General features: G+C 37.8%; 1 protein-coding gene and 1 non-coding gene across 4 annotated transcripts; one reads left to right on the top strand and one right to left on the bottom strand.

Moving 5' to 3' along the window:
* Positions 1–3,239: 3,239 nt before the first annotated feature.
* Positions 3,240–14,464, bottom strand: LOC110445487 (clumping factor A-like). 3 transcript variants are annotated; one of them, XM_021490147.1, is made up of 4 exons: positions 14,380–14,464; positions 12,619–12,744; positions 11,239–11,400; positions 3,240–10,606 (listed from the first exon to the last, which is right to left on the bottom strand). In XM_021490147.1, exons 2-4 carry the CDS (start codon positions 12,735–12,737, stop codon positions 5,881–5,883), a joined length of 5,007 nt encoding a protein of 1,668 aa, XP_021345822.1. In that variant the 5' UTR covers positions 12,738–12,744; positions 14,380–14,464; the 3' UTR covers positions 3,240–5,880. The 3 variants fall into 3 exon arrangements, with proteins under 3 accessions (XP_021345822.1, XP_021345821.1, XP_021345823.1); XM_021490146.1 differs by having other exon boundaries at positions 14,341–14,449; XM_021490148.1 differs by lacking the exon at positions 14,380–14,464 and adding an exon at positions 14,282–14,342.
* On the top strand, positions 3,839–3,911 carry Trnas-aga. The gene has a single exon. It is a non-coding gene; the product is annotated as a tRNA-Ser (tRNA).
* Positions 14,465–16,319: the final 1,855 nt, after the last annotated feature.

Below are 16,319 nucleotides of genomic sequence, written 5' to 3'. Positions count from 1 at the left end.
GACCCCGGAATATTCGGGACGTGTAGATTGAGGGGGCCAAACGTACCTGACCAAAACTAAAATGCTGACTATTGCTAGTTGCGGTATTTCTTTATAAAACAAGGTCAATCCTCATGTAGATTTTAAGAAATGTTATATAATTTAGTGGACGCGTGAAAGGAGGAAATATTATTCTTGATATATTGTTATTTATTCTCCGAAACTATGCATTTTTAGCTCTGCCAATAAATAGTTCGGTCCAAGTGTGTTCGTTTATCGTGGAATATTTCTGCGCCACCTGTACCGTTTCAACCTGGATACGCGAATGTAACCCTATACACCGACTATCCTACAATATGTACACTTAATGAAATATTGATATTCAGGAAGTGTATGGCATATGCACAGTATAAAATTGAAATATGAGTACCTTGCTTAAGGTTGTATGTCAATATCTACACCAGAAAAATTCATTGAGGTTGCATGCTTTAACATCTAAACTCAATGGAGAACATATATGCATGCCAAGGGAAAACAACAAGCACTGATATGTAACTCTTTTTACTTCTGTTATGCTGCCTTAAACGGGAAACCTGTAATCACTGGTTAACACGTTAAACTTGGAGATAGGCAAGGGTTTTAATAATCATGGCAACAAGAGCTGACATATATACCATGACTAACTTACTTTCTGAGCTACATTTATTAATGTTTCAATTTTTTGAAGAAAAAAAACAATCAATCTAAGAAGAGTCTTTTTACAGGGAAGGTAAAATTTGTGGCTATATTCGAGCTTTGAACTTTTCTATTTGATCGAAACCCACTTGTACTAGCAGAAACATTGGAGGTTCCAAACAAGTCAGGCGTGCCAGTGTCAAGAGTTACTTCCCCTGTCGATATGTGGTTATCTCCCCTAGACTGACTATTAAACCCTATACAAATGGGGCTTATGTCTTTCCTTTTACCAAGATTGGTAGTTCTTAGTGAATGATTTTCCAGTTGGAAGGGGTATCTAACAACCTGAGCTGAACTACTGTTTGTAACATGCAAGTCATCAAAACTGTCCAGGAACAAAGATGCAGAATTTTGAGCAAATGAATCCTCGCTGCCTTTTGATAAATTCGGTGACATAAGTCCAGACAGTTCCGCTCTAGAAGCATAAAGTTTGTCAGTNTATTATGGTTTATAATGGCAAATGATACTTTGAATATTACATGTTAATAACTTGATTGGAATTATAACCTTGAGTTGACAGTTTGATACTTTGAAAATTTTGAGCCAACCCTTCCCCCAAGGGCTGTAGGGTGGGGCCCAAAGGAGTCCGTGTGCTAAAATTTCTTCCTTTTCCTTGTTTAGAATCAGAGGTGCTAGTTTCAAATCCTTTTTAGTCTGAAATCTGTATGCTTGATATTGAATAAGGTGGTTTTATTGTTTTTTGTCACTTTGAATAATATTTCTGTTCATGTTAAAAACGAAATCAACTCTCTGTATAAATATATCAGGTGACCGTTAAGGCCCATGGGCCTCTTGTTGTGATTGATATTCTCCTGTTTGTGTATATTTAAAGGTTCCCAAATGAAAAGTGCTTGGTTGTCAAGTTTATTTAACAAAGTTTGTTAATGTGCAAGTTTTATCGAGACCCAAGGTGTATAAAGTGTCTTTTTATAGTTCTACAAAAAATTATTAACAGGATTTAGATTAAAATGATGTTATCAACCTAGAAGAGTTTGGGATCCTTTTTATACCAGAATATTCACTATATATCGTGAAAGCAATGTCGTATACAAGATTTTTATTTCCAACCAGACGAATTCTTCATGAATCATGATGTCAAAATAGACGGTTTAAGCATGTTGTCAAATATCAATGTGATGTTTTTCAACCAATGAAAACAACTTCCAAGCTTTTACTGTATTTATCCTGCAATAAGCCCAGGGGGCCAACAAATAATCCTTGACTCGAAGGGGTGGGGGGTCAGCAAGTAATCTCGGACTCAATGGGGGAGCGGGGTCAACAAGTAATCTCGGACTCAAAGGGGTGGGGGGTTAACAAGTAATCTTGGACTCAAAGGGGTGGGGGGTCAACAAGTAATCTCGGACTCAATGGGGGAGGGGAGGGGAGGGGGGAGGTCAACAAGTAATCTCAAGACTCAAAGGGTTGGTGGGTCAACAAGTAATCGCAGACTCAAAGGGGTCGGGGTCAACAAGTAATCTCGGGCTCAATGGGGGTCGACAAGTAATCTCGGACTCAATGGGGGTCAACAAGTAATCTCAGACTCAAAGGGGTGGGGGTCAACAAGTAATCTTGGACTCAAAAGGAGTGGGGGTCAACAAGTAATCTCAGACTCAATGGGGGAGGGGAGGGGGGAGGTCAACAAGTAATCTCAAGACTCGAAGGGGTGGGGGGTCAACAAGTAATCGCGGACTCAATGGGGGTCGACAAGTAATCTTGGACTCAATGGGGGTCAACAAGTAATCTCAGACTCAAAGGGGTGGGGGTCGACAAGTAATATCGGACTCAATGGGCCGTGGGGGGGTCATCAAGTAATCTCAGACTCAATGGGGGTCGACAAGTAATCTCGGACTCAATGGGGGTCAATAAGTAATCTCAGACTCAAAGGGGTGGGGGGTCAACAAGTAATCTCGGACTCAATGTGGGGTGGAGGGGTCAAAAAGTAATCTTGGAAACAATGGGGGATGGGGGTCAACAAGTTATCTCGGACTCAACGGGGGGTGATGGGTCAACAAGTAATCTCGGACTCAAAGGGGTCTTGGCTTATTACAGGACAATCAAATATCTTTTATTGGCATTTCTTCTGAACTATAATAGATATATGGGTGGGCCTATTACTTGACATGAGTTTCTTGCAGGATAAAAGGAATTCGGAGGCATTTACTATATATCCCTTCAACTAAGTTAAGGTTTTAAAAACCTTGTGTTTTGTTTTTATATTTTTCGAACAACTTACCCGTCAAATATCCAGTTTATATAGACCAACAATGATGCAGGCACAGGCAATAACCGGTATGGCATTGTCTGCAGATGATTAAATGACAATATATTAAATGTATTATTGATGTGTTCCCTTTAATGGGCTAACATGGGTTTTGTGATGGCCAATAATGTTAACATGGTGCAATTGTGATCTTAACTCATTCACCCCTGACATTTCATAATGAACTATTCCAACCTTTGAATTGGAAGAGTTCAAAATGTGTCTTCAGGGGTGAATGAGTTAACATAAAGAAATAAACTCATAATTAAAAACACATATTTTTATTAATGAAAACATTTTTTATCACAAGTTGAACGTCAGGAATAGTTCAGTTTTAAGCCGTTTACTTCTCTTTGAGCGTCAGACCAATTAGGCCTGAATGGGCAAATTAAAGGACCCCAACAATGATACAATTATAATAAACCGTTTTGAAAATGAAACATGTCATAAGTTTTTCACAGATTAGCTGTTAACGTGAATGAAATAGAAATGGCTTCAAAGTATCATTGATGCTGAATGCATCATGAATCACAGGCCCCGAGGTTGTATTTAAGTTTCCCTGTCCCACTGCAGAAACAACACTAGATAATTCCTCTAGTTTTGTGTACATAGAGTAATCTCCCATTCATTTCGTTTTGGATATACCACTGTAGCTTTACTGAACCAGAGTACTACCGTTGACCTCTAAGGTAGCTAAATTTTGTTAACTCGTGCACCCTTGAAGACACATTTGACCTCCTCCAATCCAAAGGCTGGAATAGTTCATTATGAAATTTCAGGGGTGAATGAGTTAAACAGCAACAACATAATGATCATATTCCAGGGTTTGAATTGTAGCGGAACTGGACTGGGTCGATCGTCGGCGACCAGATAGCTCAATTGGTAGAGCATTTGTCTAGAGTTCAGAGGGTCCCGGGTTCAAACCCCGGTCTGGCCGTGCATTTTTCCTCTCCTGTTTCAGAATTCTGGTCCAGTCCTGTTGTGTTTTACCCTCAGAACAATATTGTTTATTTTATCTTCATTATTATTTCATGAAAGTCCTGTAAGGTATGGTTTTCTTTTCAGAAATAATTTAACAAACTTATAGTTATGCAGGAAAAATGCTTCTGATGCAAATTTACTGTTTTTGGGAGTGGTACAGGGCCGATCATAATGTATAAAATCGTATTGGCTAGGGTATCCAACATGTACATGGCTCCCACTGAAATGTTAGACAATGTCACAATTAAACAAGGAATGATCAAAATCATCTATTATACTGATTTCAATACAAATGAAACGCCTCTAAAGGTTGGTTTTGAACCTGTTTCTTTGGTACAAAACTTGCCAAACTGTCCCCTGTATGTGTTTAATGTATTGTTTCCTTGTAATTGGATATTTCACTTGTGGACAACATATATATATATATATATTAAATGAAATTGAATTATTTTAATTGATCAATGATGTGTTTTGTTATTTTTAATGTCACCCTTGTAAAATAGCTTCCTACCCACTAGGCTAGGGAGAATTTCCCTTTAGCTCATTCAGTAGAGCGTAAGACTAGTAAGCCAGAGATCCCGGGTTCGACTCCTAGTGGAGGCATTGATAAAATAATGATCTATGTTACATTAATAAGAAACAGTATTCTTTATTGAAACTTTTTCAAATTCCTGGCTTCCTGTGATATTTCCATTGAAGGCATAGAGAAATTATTGAAGTATTTCTTAAAAATATTTACTTTACATGTATACATAATCAAGTACATATATATAAATTAGATACATGTATGTGTGTGTGGTGCACTGGCTTGTACATTAGCAGTTAATATAAGATTGACCTGGCTAAACATGCTTCAAACATTACTGTCTTTACAACCACATATTTCTGATTCAGTACAATGTATGATGCTGTATCACAAATTTTACAAACTACCAACAGTAAATCAGTTTAGCAACAGATGAAATACATGTATATATATAAAATCCCTTTATTGCACACATCCCAGAAATCCTCAAAACTTGTACACTGTATTTACAAGCTAAAGAAATACTCCATATGAAACACATCTTGCAATGTATTTTACAGAAATAAAGAAATTTCAATATTTGGGAATAAAAAATATTGTGGGGTTGAATACAAGGACTAGGCCCCTTTCGCGTATCCAGTTTTACCAGTTGAAACGGTTGAACCTTTAAGAAAATGACAGTTGCAGATCTGGACTTTGGCTGACCCCGGGAATATTCGGGACGTGTAGATTGAGGGGGCCAAAAGTTCCTGACCAAAACTAAAATGCTGACTATTGCTAGTTGCAGTATTTCTTTATAAAACAAGGTCAATCCCCATGTAGATTTTTTAGAAATGTTATATAATTTAGTGGATGCGTGAAAAAAGGAAATATTATTCTTGATATATTGTTATTTATTCTCCGAAACTATGCATTTTAGCTCTGCCAATAGTTCGGTCCAAGTGTGTTCGTTTATCGTTGAATATTTCTGCGCCACCTGTACCGTTTCAACCAGTATACGCAAATGTAACCCTATACACCGACTATCCTTCAATATGTACACTTAATGAAATATTGATATTCAGGAAGTGTATGGCATATGCACAGTATAAAATTGAAATATGAGTACCTTGCTTAAGGTTGTATGTCAATATCTACACCAGAAAAATTCATTGAGGTTGCATGCTTTAACATCTAAACTCAATGGAGAACATGCCAAGGGAAAACAACAAGCACTGATATGTAACTCTTTTTACTTCTGTTATGCTACCTTAAACGGAAAACCTGTAATCACTGGTTAACGTGTTAAACTTAGAGATTTTAATAATCATGGCAACAAGAGCTGACATATATACCATGAACAACTTACTTTCTGAGCTACATTTATTAATGTTTCAATTTTTAGAAGAAAAAAAATCAATCAATCTAAGAAGAGTCTTTTTACAGGGAAGGTAAAATTTGTGGCTAAATTCGAGCTTTGAAATTTTTTACTTGATCGAAACCCACTTGTACTAGCAGAAACATTGGAGGTTCCAAACAAATCTGGTGTGCCAGTGTCAAGAGTTACTTCCCCTGTCGGTATGTGGTTATCTCCCCTAGACTGACTGTTAAACCCTATACAGATGGGGCTTATGTCTTTCCTTTTACCAAGATTGGTAGTTCTTAGTGAATGATTTTCCAGTTGGAAGGGGTATCTAACAACCTGAGCTGAACTACTGTTTGTAACATGCAAGTCATCAAAACTGTCCAGGAACAAAGATGCAGAATTTTGAGCAAATGAATCCTCACTGCCTTGTGATAATTTCGGTGACACAAGTCCAGACAGTTCCTCTCTAGAAGCACAAAGTTTGTCAGTGAAGCCTTCAAGTGGTGTAGATACAAATGCCTGACAATGTGAAGGTTTCTTGGTCCATGTTGGAAATTTGAACCTTTTACCTTTTCGATTACAACTAGCACTTCCCAGTACAAAATCAGAATTTATGCTGTCCGACATTTGAACAGGACTGGGAGTAAAAAGGTCCTGTGTCCCGGGTATCGCTGCGTCATCACAGGAAAACACATCTTCAGTACCTCCAGGAAAGATAGCCCTAGGATTGATAATGACATCACAGGAATTTTCCGATATTGTAGAACAAGAAAACAAATCCTGCGACTCCAGTTTTTCCTGTTTTCTTAAATTGAACACTTTTGAAAGTTTTAGTTTTTTAGTATCACGTTTAAAACATGGCGGAGAACAAGGGGAGGCTACTTGTACCTTGAGACATGACTTGGGTATCGCAGGAAGTTTGAGACCAGGATTTTGTCGCATTTTCATTTCAATGTCGATCAACTGTATGGTTTTAACACAACTAAGTCTCCTGGCAAACTGGACAGTTTTTACCTTTTCTTCAATTTCTAGTTTGCCATTTCTTAATGGGCTACAAATGGCTGTCCTAAATTCCTCTACTCTGGAACTGTTGGGGAAAAAATGAACACCATCATGGGTTAAGGACTGTGAGTAGGTATCATTACATAGTGCAACACTGCTGTTCCCTGAACATCCGAACAAATCAGTTGATGTATTAAAGTTTAATGATGATTCTTTAGACAAACAAGATTGGTCTTGGCTCAGACAGTTTTCACTGAGGTGATGCTGATCATCGTTATGGAGAAGATTTTGGCCTGTAATATCTTGACTGCGCTGAAGTTGAGACAGAACATCCTGACTCTGTTTATCTTCAGTAAGATTATCTTGAATAGGAAGATCTTGGCTATAAGGATCTTGATTCTGAAGATCTTCGCAACGTTGATAATGAGTTGAGTCATCTCTACTGTGATCAATATCTCTGTTATAGGGGTCAGGTAATCGAGACACAAAACTGACAGTATTAGCACTGCTACACAAAGAATTAACCTTGTCTTGCAGCGGATGACAGTTTTCCCTTTCTGAATGATGCTGAAATGATTTTGAGGAAGATTGTGCAGTTTTGTCTCTGGTGGAAAAACTGTGGTGTTCATGTGTTGGACACTTTGAAAACACAGTTTCCTGGCTAGAATGAACCTGATCTTCATTTCGTATTTCAACTTCATCAAAAGAATCGTCAAACATACTCTCTAAGTGTTCAATTGTCTCATCACTGGTTGGCAGGACGTGTATACAAGCACTGTTTCTTTGTGTTTCGTCTTTAAAGTTGGTTTTCATACTCACATTCTCTAGTTCACTTTCACTATTCAAATTTCCTAGGTCAGAATTTTCAGAAGCACTAGTACTCAATTTGTTTTCATTGTTGATATTTTTGTTGTCCTTTATACCCAATTTGACACCATTTTCTTCATCATTTTCAGCCAAGTGATCATCTGCATTCTCTCCAGCCACATCTTCATTATTATAAAGAACATGACTCAGAATCTTCAAACTTGGTTCCTCTGTTACGTCTCCGAATGTACTGTCCAGAAATGCACACAGGTCCTCAGAGTCTGGCATGGGTTCAACTCCTCCCTGTAGATAAGCATCAGACTCTGGGTTGTCTAACTTCGTATTGTGATCGGTTGGATGTTTCTCAGAGACTGAAAGAGCTGTTGTACTTGTACACGCTTTTTGAGAAGTCGATAGCACAGCCCTACTTTTTGTAAAATCAATTTCCTCGCGGGTATATATTTCTCTATTTGTTCCTTCATCATCAATATCAAATTTATCTGCAGTTTTACTTCTTTTATCAGAACCATGCATTCCTGCAGTGTGAAGATTGTCATCAAAGTCCTGTGTTCCTGAGACGTCCATATTGTCATCAGCATTGCATTTTCCTACCATGTCAGTTTCTTTGTCAGAATATTGCGTTACTGTGTCAACATCCTCATCAGAATCGTGTGTTCCTGTGTCAACATCCTCATCAGAATCGTGTATTCCTGTGTCAACATCCTTATCAGAATTGTGTGTTTCATCAGAATCGTGTGTTCCTGTGTCAACATCCTCATCAGAATCGTGTATTCCTGTGTCAACATCCTCATTAGAAACGTGTGTTTCATTGGAAACATGTATTCCTGTGTCAACATCCTCATCAGATTCATGTGTTCCTGTGTCAAAAACCTCATCAGAATCTAGTGATCCTTCATCATTTTCCTCATCAGCATTGTGTGATCCTGCATCATCATCCTCATCAGAAATATGCGTTTCATCGGAATCTTGTGACCCCGTGTCAACATCGTCATCAGAATCAAGCTTCCCTGCAGTCTTAATTTTATCATAAAAATCCTGCATTACACTGTCATTTTTTTTATTTCCATTACATGCCATCTCATCAGAATTGTCTTCTGCATCAGTAAAATCCTGTTCAACCAAATTTAGAAATTCTGGATCAAAACATTCATCAAATGTTTCATCTGAATCTTCCTCATCAGAACCGGTCTTTCTGCTTTTGTAGTCTTGAGAATTATTCACATTTTCAGTGACATGATTACCTCCCTTTGATTGCACTGTGTTTGGTGTTCTTTCATAGACTTTAGAAATATTCACATTCTCGGTGACATGATTACCTCCCTTTGATTGTACTGTGTTTGGTGTTCTTTTGTAGACTTGAGAAATATTCACATTCTCGGTGACATTATTACCTCCCTTTGATTGTACTGTGTGTGGTCTACCCACGCTAATGTTTCCTGCATTACAAAATTCTTCCTCGTCGGTCAAGTATGCCCACATGTCCTCTGATTCTGGAAACGCTAAGGCATGGTTTTGGTTCTTCATTTTTGTGTCTGAGGTTAACAAAGGAACTTTGCCTTCTTTCATTGTATTTCTATCACCATCTGACATAAATACCTTGGATGTGTTCCCCACAGGAGTTCCAACTCTACCAGACATCAAAAGTTGGTCCGAGGTGCTCTCTGTATTGGCCAATATGTGGTTCTTGTCATTGCTCTTTTTCCTATTTCTGTTATTTCTAACTGAAGCAAACTGTTTGAATCTGTCCTTAATTCTGTCTCCTGTGTTGGAGTTTTCTTGGTTACATCCAATGTGTACATTTGTCACACAGCTAACATTGTCCCTTGATGCTCTTGTCACAAGAACATGTTTTCCTTTTGACGAAGGATGTTCACTTTTTGCTGAACTTTTTTCAACATTATCCGAATTGAACATAGGTTTAGAAGATGACTTTGCTGTACAATCGAAACATGCCAGTAAGATGGCACTGTTGTTTAGTGATCCAGAAAAAGGATCATTCTCCTTAACACTCTCTACACCGAGTTTATAATTGCTAACGTTTTCCTTGTTCCAAGAACCTTGATTGATAGATCCATCAATTCCTGAAAACTCTTTTGAATTTCCATCCAGACTGAGTAAACTTTTTAGCAATGAGTTGTATCCAGAACTGTCCAGTCTCTGTGATCGTGATTTCATAAGTTCATGAGAAGCTGATGATTCCTGGATTCCCAAAAGTGATGAATATGCAGATGATTTGTCCATACACGAAAAGTCTGGAGCATACTTTTCTGAACTTATAACGTCATCTGAAGACTGTTGTTCCGTCGAAAATTGACCCAAAGAATCTTTTTCGTTAGGATTACCCTTGGTTGCAGTTTGATCACATGTATTTGTACTGTGTAGCTGTGACAGGACTTCACAGGAAATGTTATTAACAGACTTTGACATATCACAACTAAGCAGCGCAGTTTCCTGACCAAATGAAGATCCACAAACCGAAACAAAACTTGGAGAGTGAGTCAAATCCTTATAACCCTCAGCAGATCTGTTAGCATCACAGAACGAAACACTGGGTTCATTCGTTGCTCCATGAATTCGCACCGGAGAAAATGTCTGATCCGTGGTCAAATGTGCCTCCACCTCTTCAGATGGTGATCTTTCAGTCAGTACTGATGACTTTTTTCGCAAATCTAAACATACGAGATCCAGAACAGTGCTTTGGGTTGTGGTGGTTGACGGCAAGATCTGGAATGCAACAATGTTAGAGACACTTTCATGAGAAGTCTGACATTTCGTTTCTAAATTGCTGACCAACTGTCGGAGAGTGATCGGTGCATTTGGACCTTGCCGGTTGATTGTCCCCGTGGTTTTGAAGCCGAAGTAATAGGAGTGACCGATGAAGGACTGCTCTACAGCTCGCTTCAGCAGCTCGTCAGAATGATCACATGACGACTCCAGTCTGAGGAAGTACCTGGAAAAACAAAACAAACGTTATAGGTACATGTGATCACTTATCGACAGTATGTAATTCAAACAATACTGCATTTTGGAAAGATTTATTTTTTTCAAATTATCATTTTCTGTAAAACATAAAAGTTTGAAAAACATTGTATGTCTCAGTTTTGTGCTAAAATAAGATAAACCTTTTATTTTTCCCTTTTTCTGGCAAATCTTAAACAGTTTTGGCTTTATATCTTGATAAACAACTGTACCCAATATTATGATCTTAAATTCATTCCTCTTGTAAAAAGTGATTGATTTTGTAATTTGTGACCTTGACTGTCACAGATTACCTTTACAGTTTTTCTATAATCATGTTCTTCTTTATAAGTTTCTCTAGAAATGTATCAAGTTGTCAAAAAGAATTCTTGGTTTGTTTATAAGAAACTCCTGTCCAAAGAAGTTAGTTGAATCCATTTAATTGAAGACACATTTGAACCCTTCCAATTCAAAGGTTGGAATAGTTCATCATAAAATTTCAGGGGTGATTGAATTCAAGTTGAATGGAAATGTAATATTGCATAAACCTATAGTTTTTCCATTAAAGCATGGAAAACCAGTTTATAAGATCAGAATATCATTCTGTTGAAGGATGTTAAAAACCTTTTAAATTGTGTAGCTGTACAACCAAAGAACTGGTCTAACATGCTCCCAAACAGACAGACACTGGCAATGGTGTCCCCGTCCGTGATGGTCAAGGCTAGCCGGTACCGCCATTCCACCTGGTCACTCCGACAGGACTGCCCACACTTACAGCACAACCAGCTATGGAATATATAGAAAGTCAATAAATCAAGACCCTTGATATCATTCAGAGAAATACATGCAATTCAAATATGGTTTCCAAAGTTATAAGCATCATCTAGGGTGGGACATCAAGGTTACTTTAACTTATGGTGCTACATTAAGGTACTTGTATATCTAGGGTGCTCCATTTAGGGTACTTAACATCAAGGGTGTTACATCCAGGGTACATATCCCTAGGGTGCCACATTCGAGGAACTTTTACCTAGGGTGCCACGTCCACAGTACATTTTCATTGCATGATATTTGCCTCCAGGGTACATATCCCTAGGATGCCACATCCAGAGAAAATTTAACTAGGGTGCCACATGCATCCCAGGTACATTATACCTAGGGTATCACCTCCACGGTTAATTTCCCTAAAGGGTGCCACTTACAGGTTTATTTAACTAAGGTGCAATATTGAAGGTTCTTTTACCTAGGGTGCCACATCATGGTACGTATCATATCATAAGCATTGATTTGCGACATGTATCGTATCCTGAGGTATGCATATCGTAGCAGCCCTAACATGTAGGTAAAGCTATAAGCTAACAGATATAAATGTTCATAGTAAATGTTGATAGTGTTTATGTTTCTAAAGGGAGGGAAAGACCCACATGTGTAAAGAGGTATATTTTGGTATACCATATTTAACTCGTATACATGTATCAATTTATATTTGTTCCACACATATATAAAGAACTATGCATGTGTATACCATTATAATTAAGTGAGTGTAGATCCCTTGGGATCAATTCTACCTGGTAACTTATTATTTGAAAATGATTTTAGACCCTGTTGCTGTTCACAAGAAGCCAAGCGAAGGAGATGGAGGTGGATTGGACAAGTCTTCAGAATGCACCCAGTTTCCATCCCTAGGGTTGCAATGAGATGGACACCACCAGGAAAAAGAAAGAGAGGAAGACCAAAGGAAACCTGGAGACGGTCTGTTGAGAAAGAACTAAAACAGAAAGACTGGACATGGGGACAAATACACCAGTGGTCCCAAGACAGACAGAAATGGAAATCTCTGGTGATGGCACAAAAAGGACTAACTAACTGAGGGGTCGAGATACAAAGTATGTGTATGTGCTTCCCTTGCCATGGTCAGTTTTACCAGCTGATTCTACCAACTGAGCCTGGTACCACTTGGGTATTGAAATAATTGCATGCAGAGTATTAGGCCTTTATACTTACCAGTCTTGGTTCTGATCCTTCAGTAGCTTTGAGTAGCAGCAGAGACAATAAGGGTAGGCCACATGTGTGTCGGGGAAACCAGTAACAGTAGCCAATACTAAATGTCGGCTCACTGGCATTGAATCACTGCAATCATAAAAACAGGGAAAAAATCAAAATAAATTCTTTTAACAGAAATGTATGCCTTATCAATTTTTTTAACCCTTTCACCACTAGACCAAAATGGACTCATCCATGTCAATGCATGGTAGAATCTACTTAAGTTGCATAGGGGTCAAAGGGTTAAAGAGGAGATAATCACTTATTTCGGACTAAGATTCCAGGTAGATACAGTTGCCAAGTTGCATAGGGGTCAAAGGGTTAAAGAGGAGATAATCACTTATTTCGGACTAAGATTCCAGGTAGATACAGCTGGTATAACTGATCATTTAGTGATCAAATAAAAGTTTCAAATGGACTAAGCTTTATGTTTTCATGTAGGGATTTTATGTCAGAAGTCCAGTGAAGTGCACTCAACCAAAACATTGGAATGTCTCGGGGAGTGTTTGACCTCCCTTCCTCTATGGCTGGAACAATTACGAGTCATCAGCAGCTAAGGGCAGGAACAAATCTGTTAGAGTGCCAAGCTGGCTGTAGTTTAAGTCGGGACACAGGTATTTGAAATTGTCTGTTAATTGAGAATTATAAATAAAGCCATATTCAAAATTACTATGTTGTTACTTTTGGAATTTCTTGATTTACACAACTGCAGTAATGTACAGACAGAATTCAAAACACCTGTCCTGTCCGTAGTTATAGTACGAACCGATTAGTCGGCACAACAGACTGTGTCAATGATCAAAGAAAGTAGTAATATTAGCCTCAACCCTAAAATACATAGTGCATTTGGTCCAAATTTCGAAGAACTGTTGGAAAGATTAACCGTTCAGAGTTTGGATACAATCAATCCGGAATGGCTGTATATTACTACTGGGGGTACAGATGTTTCCGTACTCTGTCCCTTACTAGGTACCGAGATGTTTTGATGCTTGTTCCAAAAGTCGTTTTAATATTTTATAACCTTTTCAACACTTAGACCTGCTGACTCGTGTTTTTACTTGGTACTTTGTTTGCTTTCCGTGTCATGTGTGTAGCTAATTTTGAATTTTAAGGTTCTTCAGCATTTTCGTCTTTACAAAGAGGTAATCGAAACATCTTAATCTTACACAGTGCATGGTTCATTACAATTATCTGTGCGTGCTGTGACCTATACAGTAATAGCACATGTGTATTGTAGACATTTGTCTCGACCCCCTGTGAATCTTTGGTAGGCCTACCCAAGTTTTGGATCTTTCAAGGAGGGAATCACCCCGATATCTTAACCTCCAAGCACAGGGATTCGTTAGAAATGTCCGAAATACACATATGCACTTATGTGTGCTGTGACCCATATCAGTTATAGCTGTGTATTTCAGACATAAACATACGTGTAAGTTTATGTGTGCTATGACCAATATCAACGTGTAAGTGTATGTGTGCTATCACTAATATCAGTATATCGCATGTGTTTCAAACATTTGTAACGAATCCCTGTGCTCCAAGCAACCGGAGCTGGATTAGTGACTGTACTCATAACATTACTGAAGACGGTGGTCCGTTTACAGTCCAAACAGTCAGTACTCACGGTCATTGATTTCATTGCTTCGTGTAAATTGAAAAGAGAAGTGACATATGTAGATGTACCGTTATTGTGCATATGAAACTCAGTGTAGTAGGACCTACAACTGCACTGTAGTCCGTGTTTCAACTTTCTGTGTAGCCTGTCACTCTCTCTGTTTACGACCCAAATCAAATCCACCGCTTCCGGAAATACAAGCGTCCACGAGACAAATTCAAACTGACTCATGATCATTTAAGTGTTTGTATTTAACCACAACACATAGGCCTCAATTTATTCATCTAAAATGTCTTTATAGGAATTTCCTATAAAGACATTTTAGATGGAGATTAATACGATCTCTCGGTTGGGGGAAATGAAAAATAACTGATGTGTTGTCATCTTGATTGGAACTCTTTAATATAAAATTTGAGATTTGTACAAAACAGCCAGTTGATATAAACTATTGCAGCGTAAACGTAACATATACACGTAACATATAATACGTTCGAGCTGGAATCGGTGGATATGCACCAACATCATATTCATATTTAAAAAATGGCAAAAAGGAAAACCCTAATGACAGAAAAGTTATCTCCCTTCACAGTGTTCTACTCTTATTTTAAAATCCTACCTTCTCGGAATTCAACCAAATTAAATGGATATGTGACCAGAGGGACGAAGACAAATAGGGGAAATTAAGGAACTTGGAAAAAAATCTACTGCACGGTACGTGCATGGATTGAACGTCAGATGAACCTTTGAACATTAAACATATAATATTGGGCAAAGGGAACCCAATGTTGTATGACAGAAGGATGGGGAAAATCAGTGTTTTCCATTTTGTTAATTGAGGGATCCGGTGGGGGGGTATTTGGTTTGAACACAATTCACTATCAAAGATTAATTGGCTGAGACATTTTTCACTTGTCAACTTTCACTACTGAGACCAAAAGTAACACAACCAATCTGCTAATTATGTTCTCATTCTCTTAAAGATGTATTATTATGATTGTTTAGCGGTTAGCGTTAAGAAAATAAAACGAAACGAAACCGATATAAAGGTTAATAAATAAATCAAGATGGCCACCACGGTTTCATTCCAGAGTAAAACATTTCAATGTTATGTCTGTACTCAATTAGATAACAAATGTAAGAGATAAGGCCCCTGGACCTCTTGTTTGAAACTTTTGTGACGTCTCAAAATGCAGTTTGTCACGGAAATTTCAAATACAGATCATGTACTGACATGTGACAGAGTGTAAAGTGGTGAATAATGCAACATGCGTTACCGCCATAAAAAAAAACCCGAATACCACAGGGATGAGTCGCTTTGTTTGTATAATTAAAAGTGATTTGTATCACAGGAGATTTTTTTATTAAACGTACAAATGAAATGGTCCACGCCCCTGTGATCATGACTCAAACTTCGGTCATATCAAAATTTTGCTATTAAATACATATTGTGTGAAAATTAAGAAATATGCGCTTGATGAAAATTTATGGAAATGCTATTCCTAAAAATAGTGAAAAAAATAAGGACGAGTAGGAAATTTACTTAGAGGGAAAAGACATTTTGATGTCAGTTATTTTCAAATTCAAATATTTAGAAAGCAGATTTCTCGGCGGAAGAAGCATAAATTGGTAATCGCTGAAATTTATTAATCCAGATACAGAGCCACAAAACTGCGTACGAAGTCCGTTAATCGGTAATTGCTAAGCATCGGATATTTGTTTTGCGTCTAAATAAAATGGCATTATGGCATCGGCAGAATCAAATAGACATAAGACAAACTTCTCTGGTTTACGAGTATAATTTTCTTCATGACCTCAATCATATTTTAATTCTAATCGGAGCATCTTTTATTTGCTTCTTTTTGATAAGATTTTCTGTGTTTAATTGAATAAAATCAACTAACGCATAATGTTAAAACAATGGATGTACGTGTATTCAGGTACACATGTACATATTATAGACTCGTACAGATGCACACATATGTAAGTACACATTTAGCCATTCCTCACCTTATATCATTAATTAAAGGTAAAGTATTAGTCCATAGTT

Source organism: Mizuhopecten yessoensis, unplaced genomic scaffold, assembly GCF_002113885.1.
Source record: "Mizuhopecten yessoensis strain PY_sf001 unplaced genomic scaffold, ASM211388v2 scaffold2307, whole genome shotgun sequence".
Taxonomy (NCBI): domain Eukaryota; kingdom Metazoa; phylum Mollusca; class Bivalvia; order Pectinida; family Pectinidae; genus Mizuhopecten; species Mizuhopecten yessoensis.
This window is presented reverse-complemented; position numbering and strand designations above follow the sequence as displayed.

Bases quoted from the DNA above. Each gene is read 5' to 3' on its own strand.
- LOC110445487 (XM_021490147.1), bottom strand. From the start codon at position 12,737: ATGCCAGTGAGCCGACATTTAGTATTGGCTACTGTTACTGGTTTCCCC. The intron at 11,401-12,618 runs GTAAGTATAAAG...TATATTCCATAG, and splicing joins AAGGATCAGAACCAAGACTG to CTGGTTGTGCTGTAAGTGTG. The intron at 10,607-11,238 runs GTTTTTAACATC...TTGTTTTTCCAG, and splicing joins ACAGCTACACAATTTAAAAG to GTACTTCCTCAGACTGGAGT.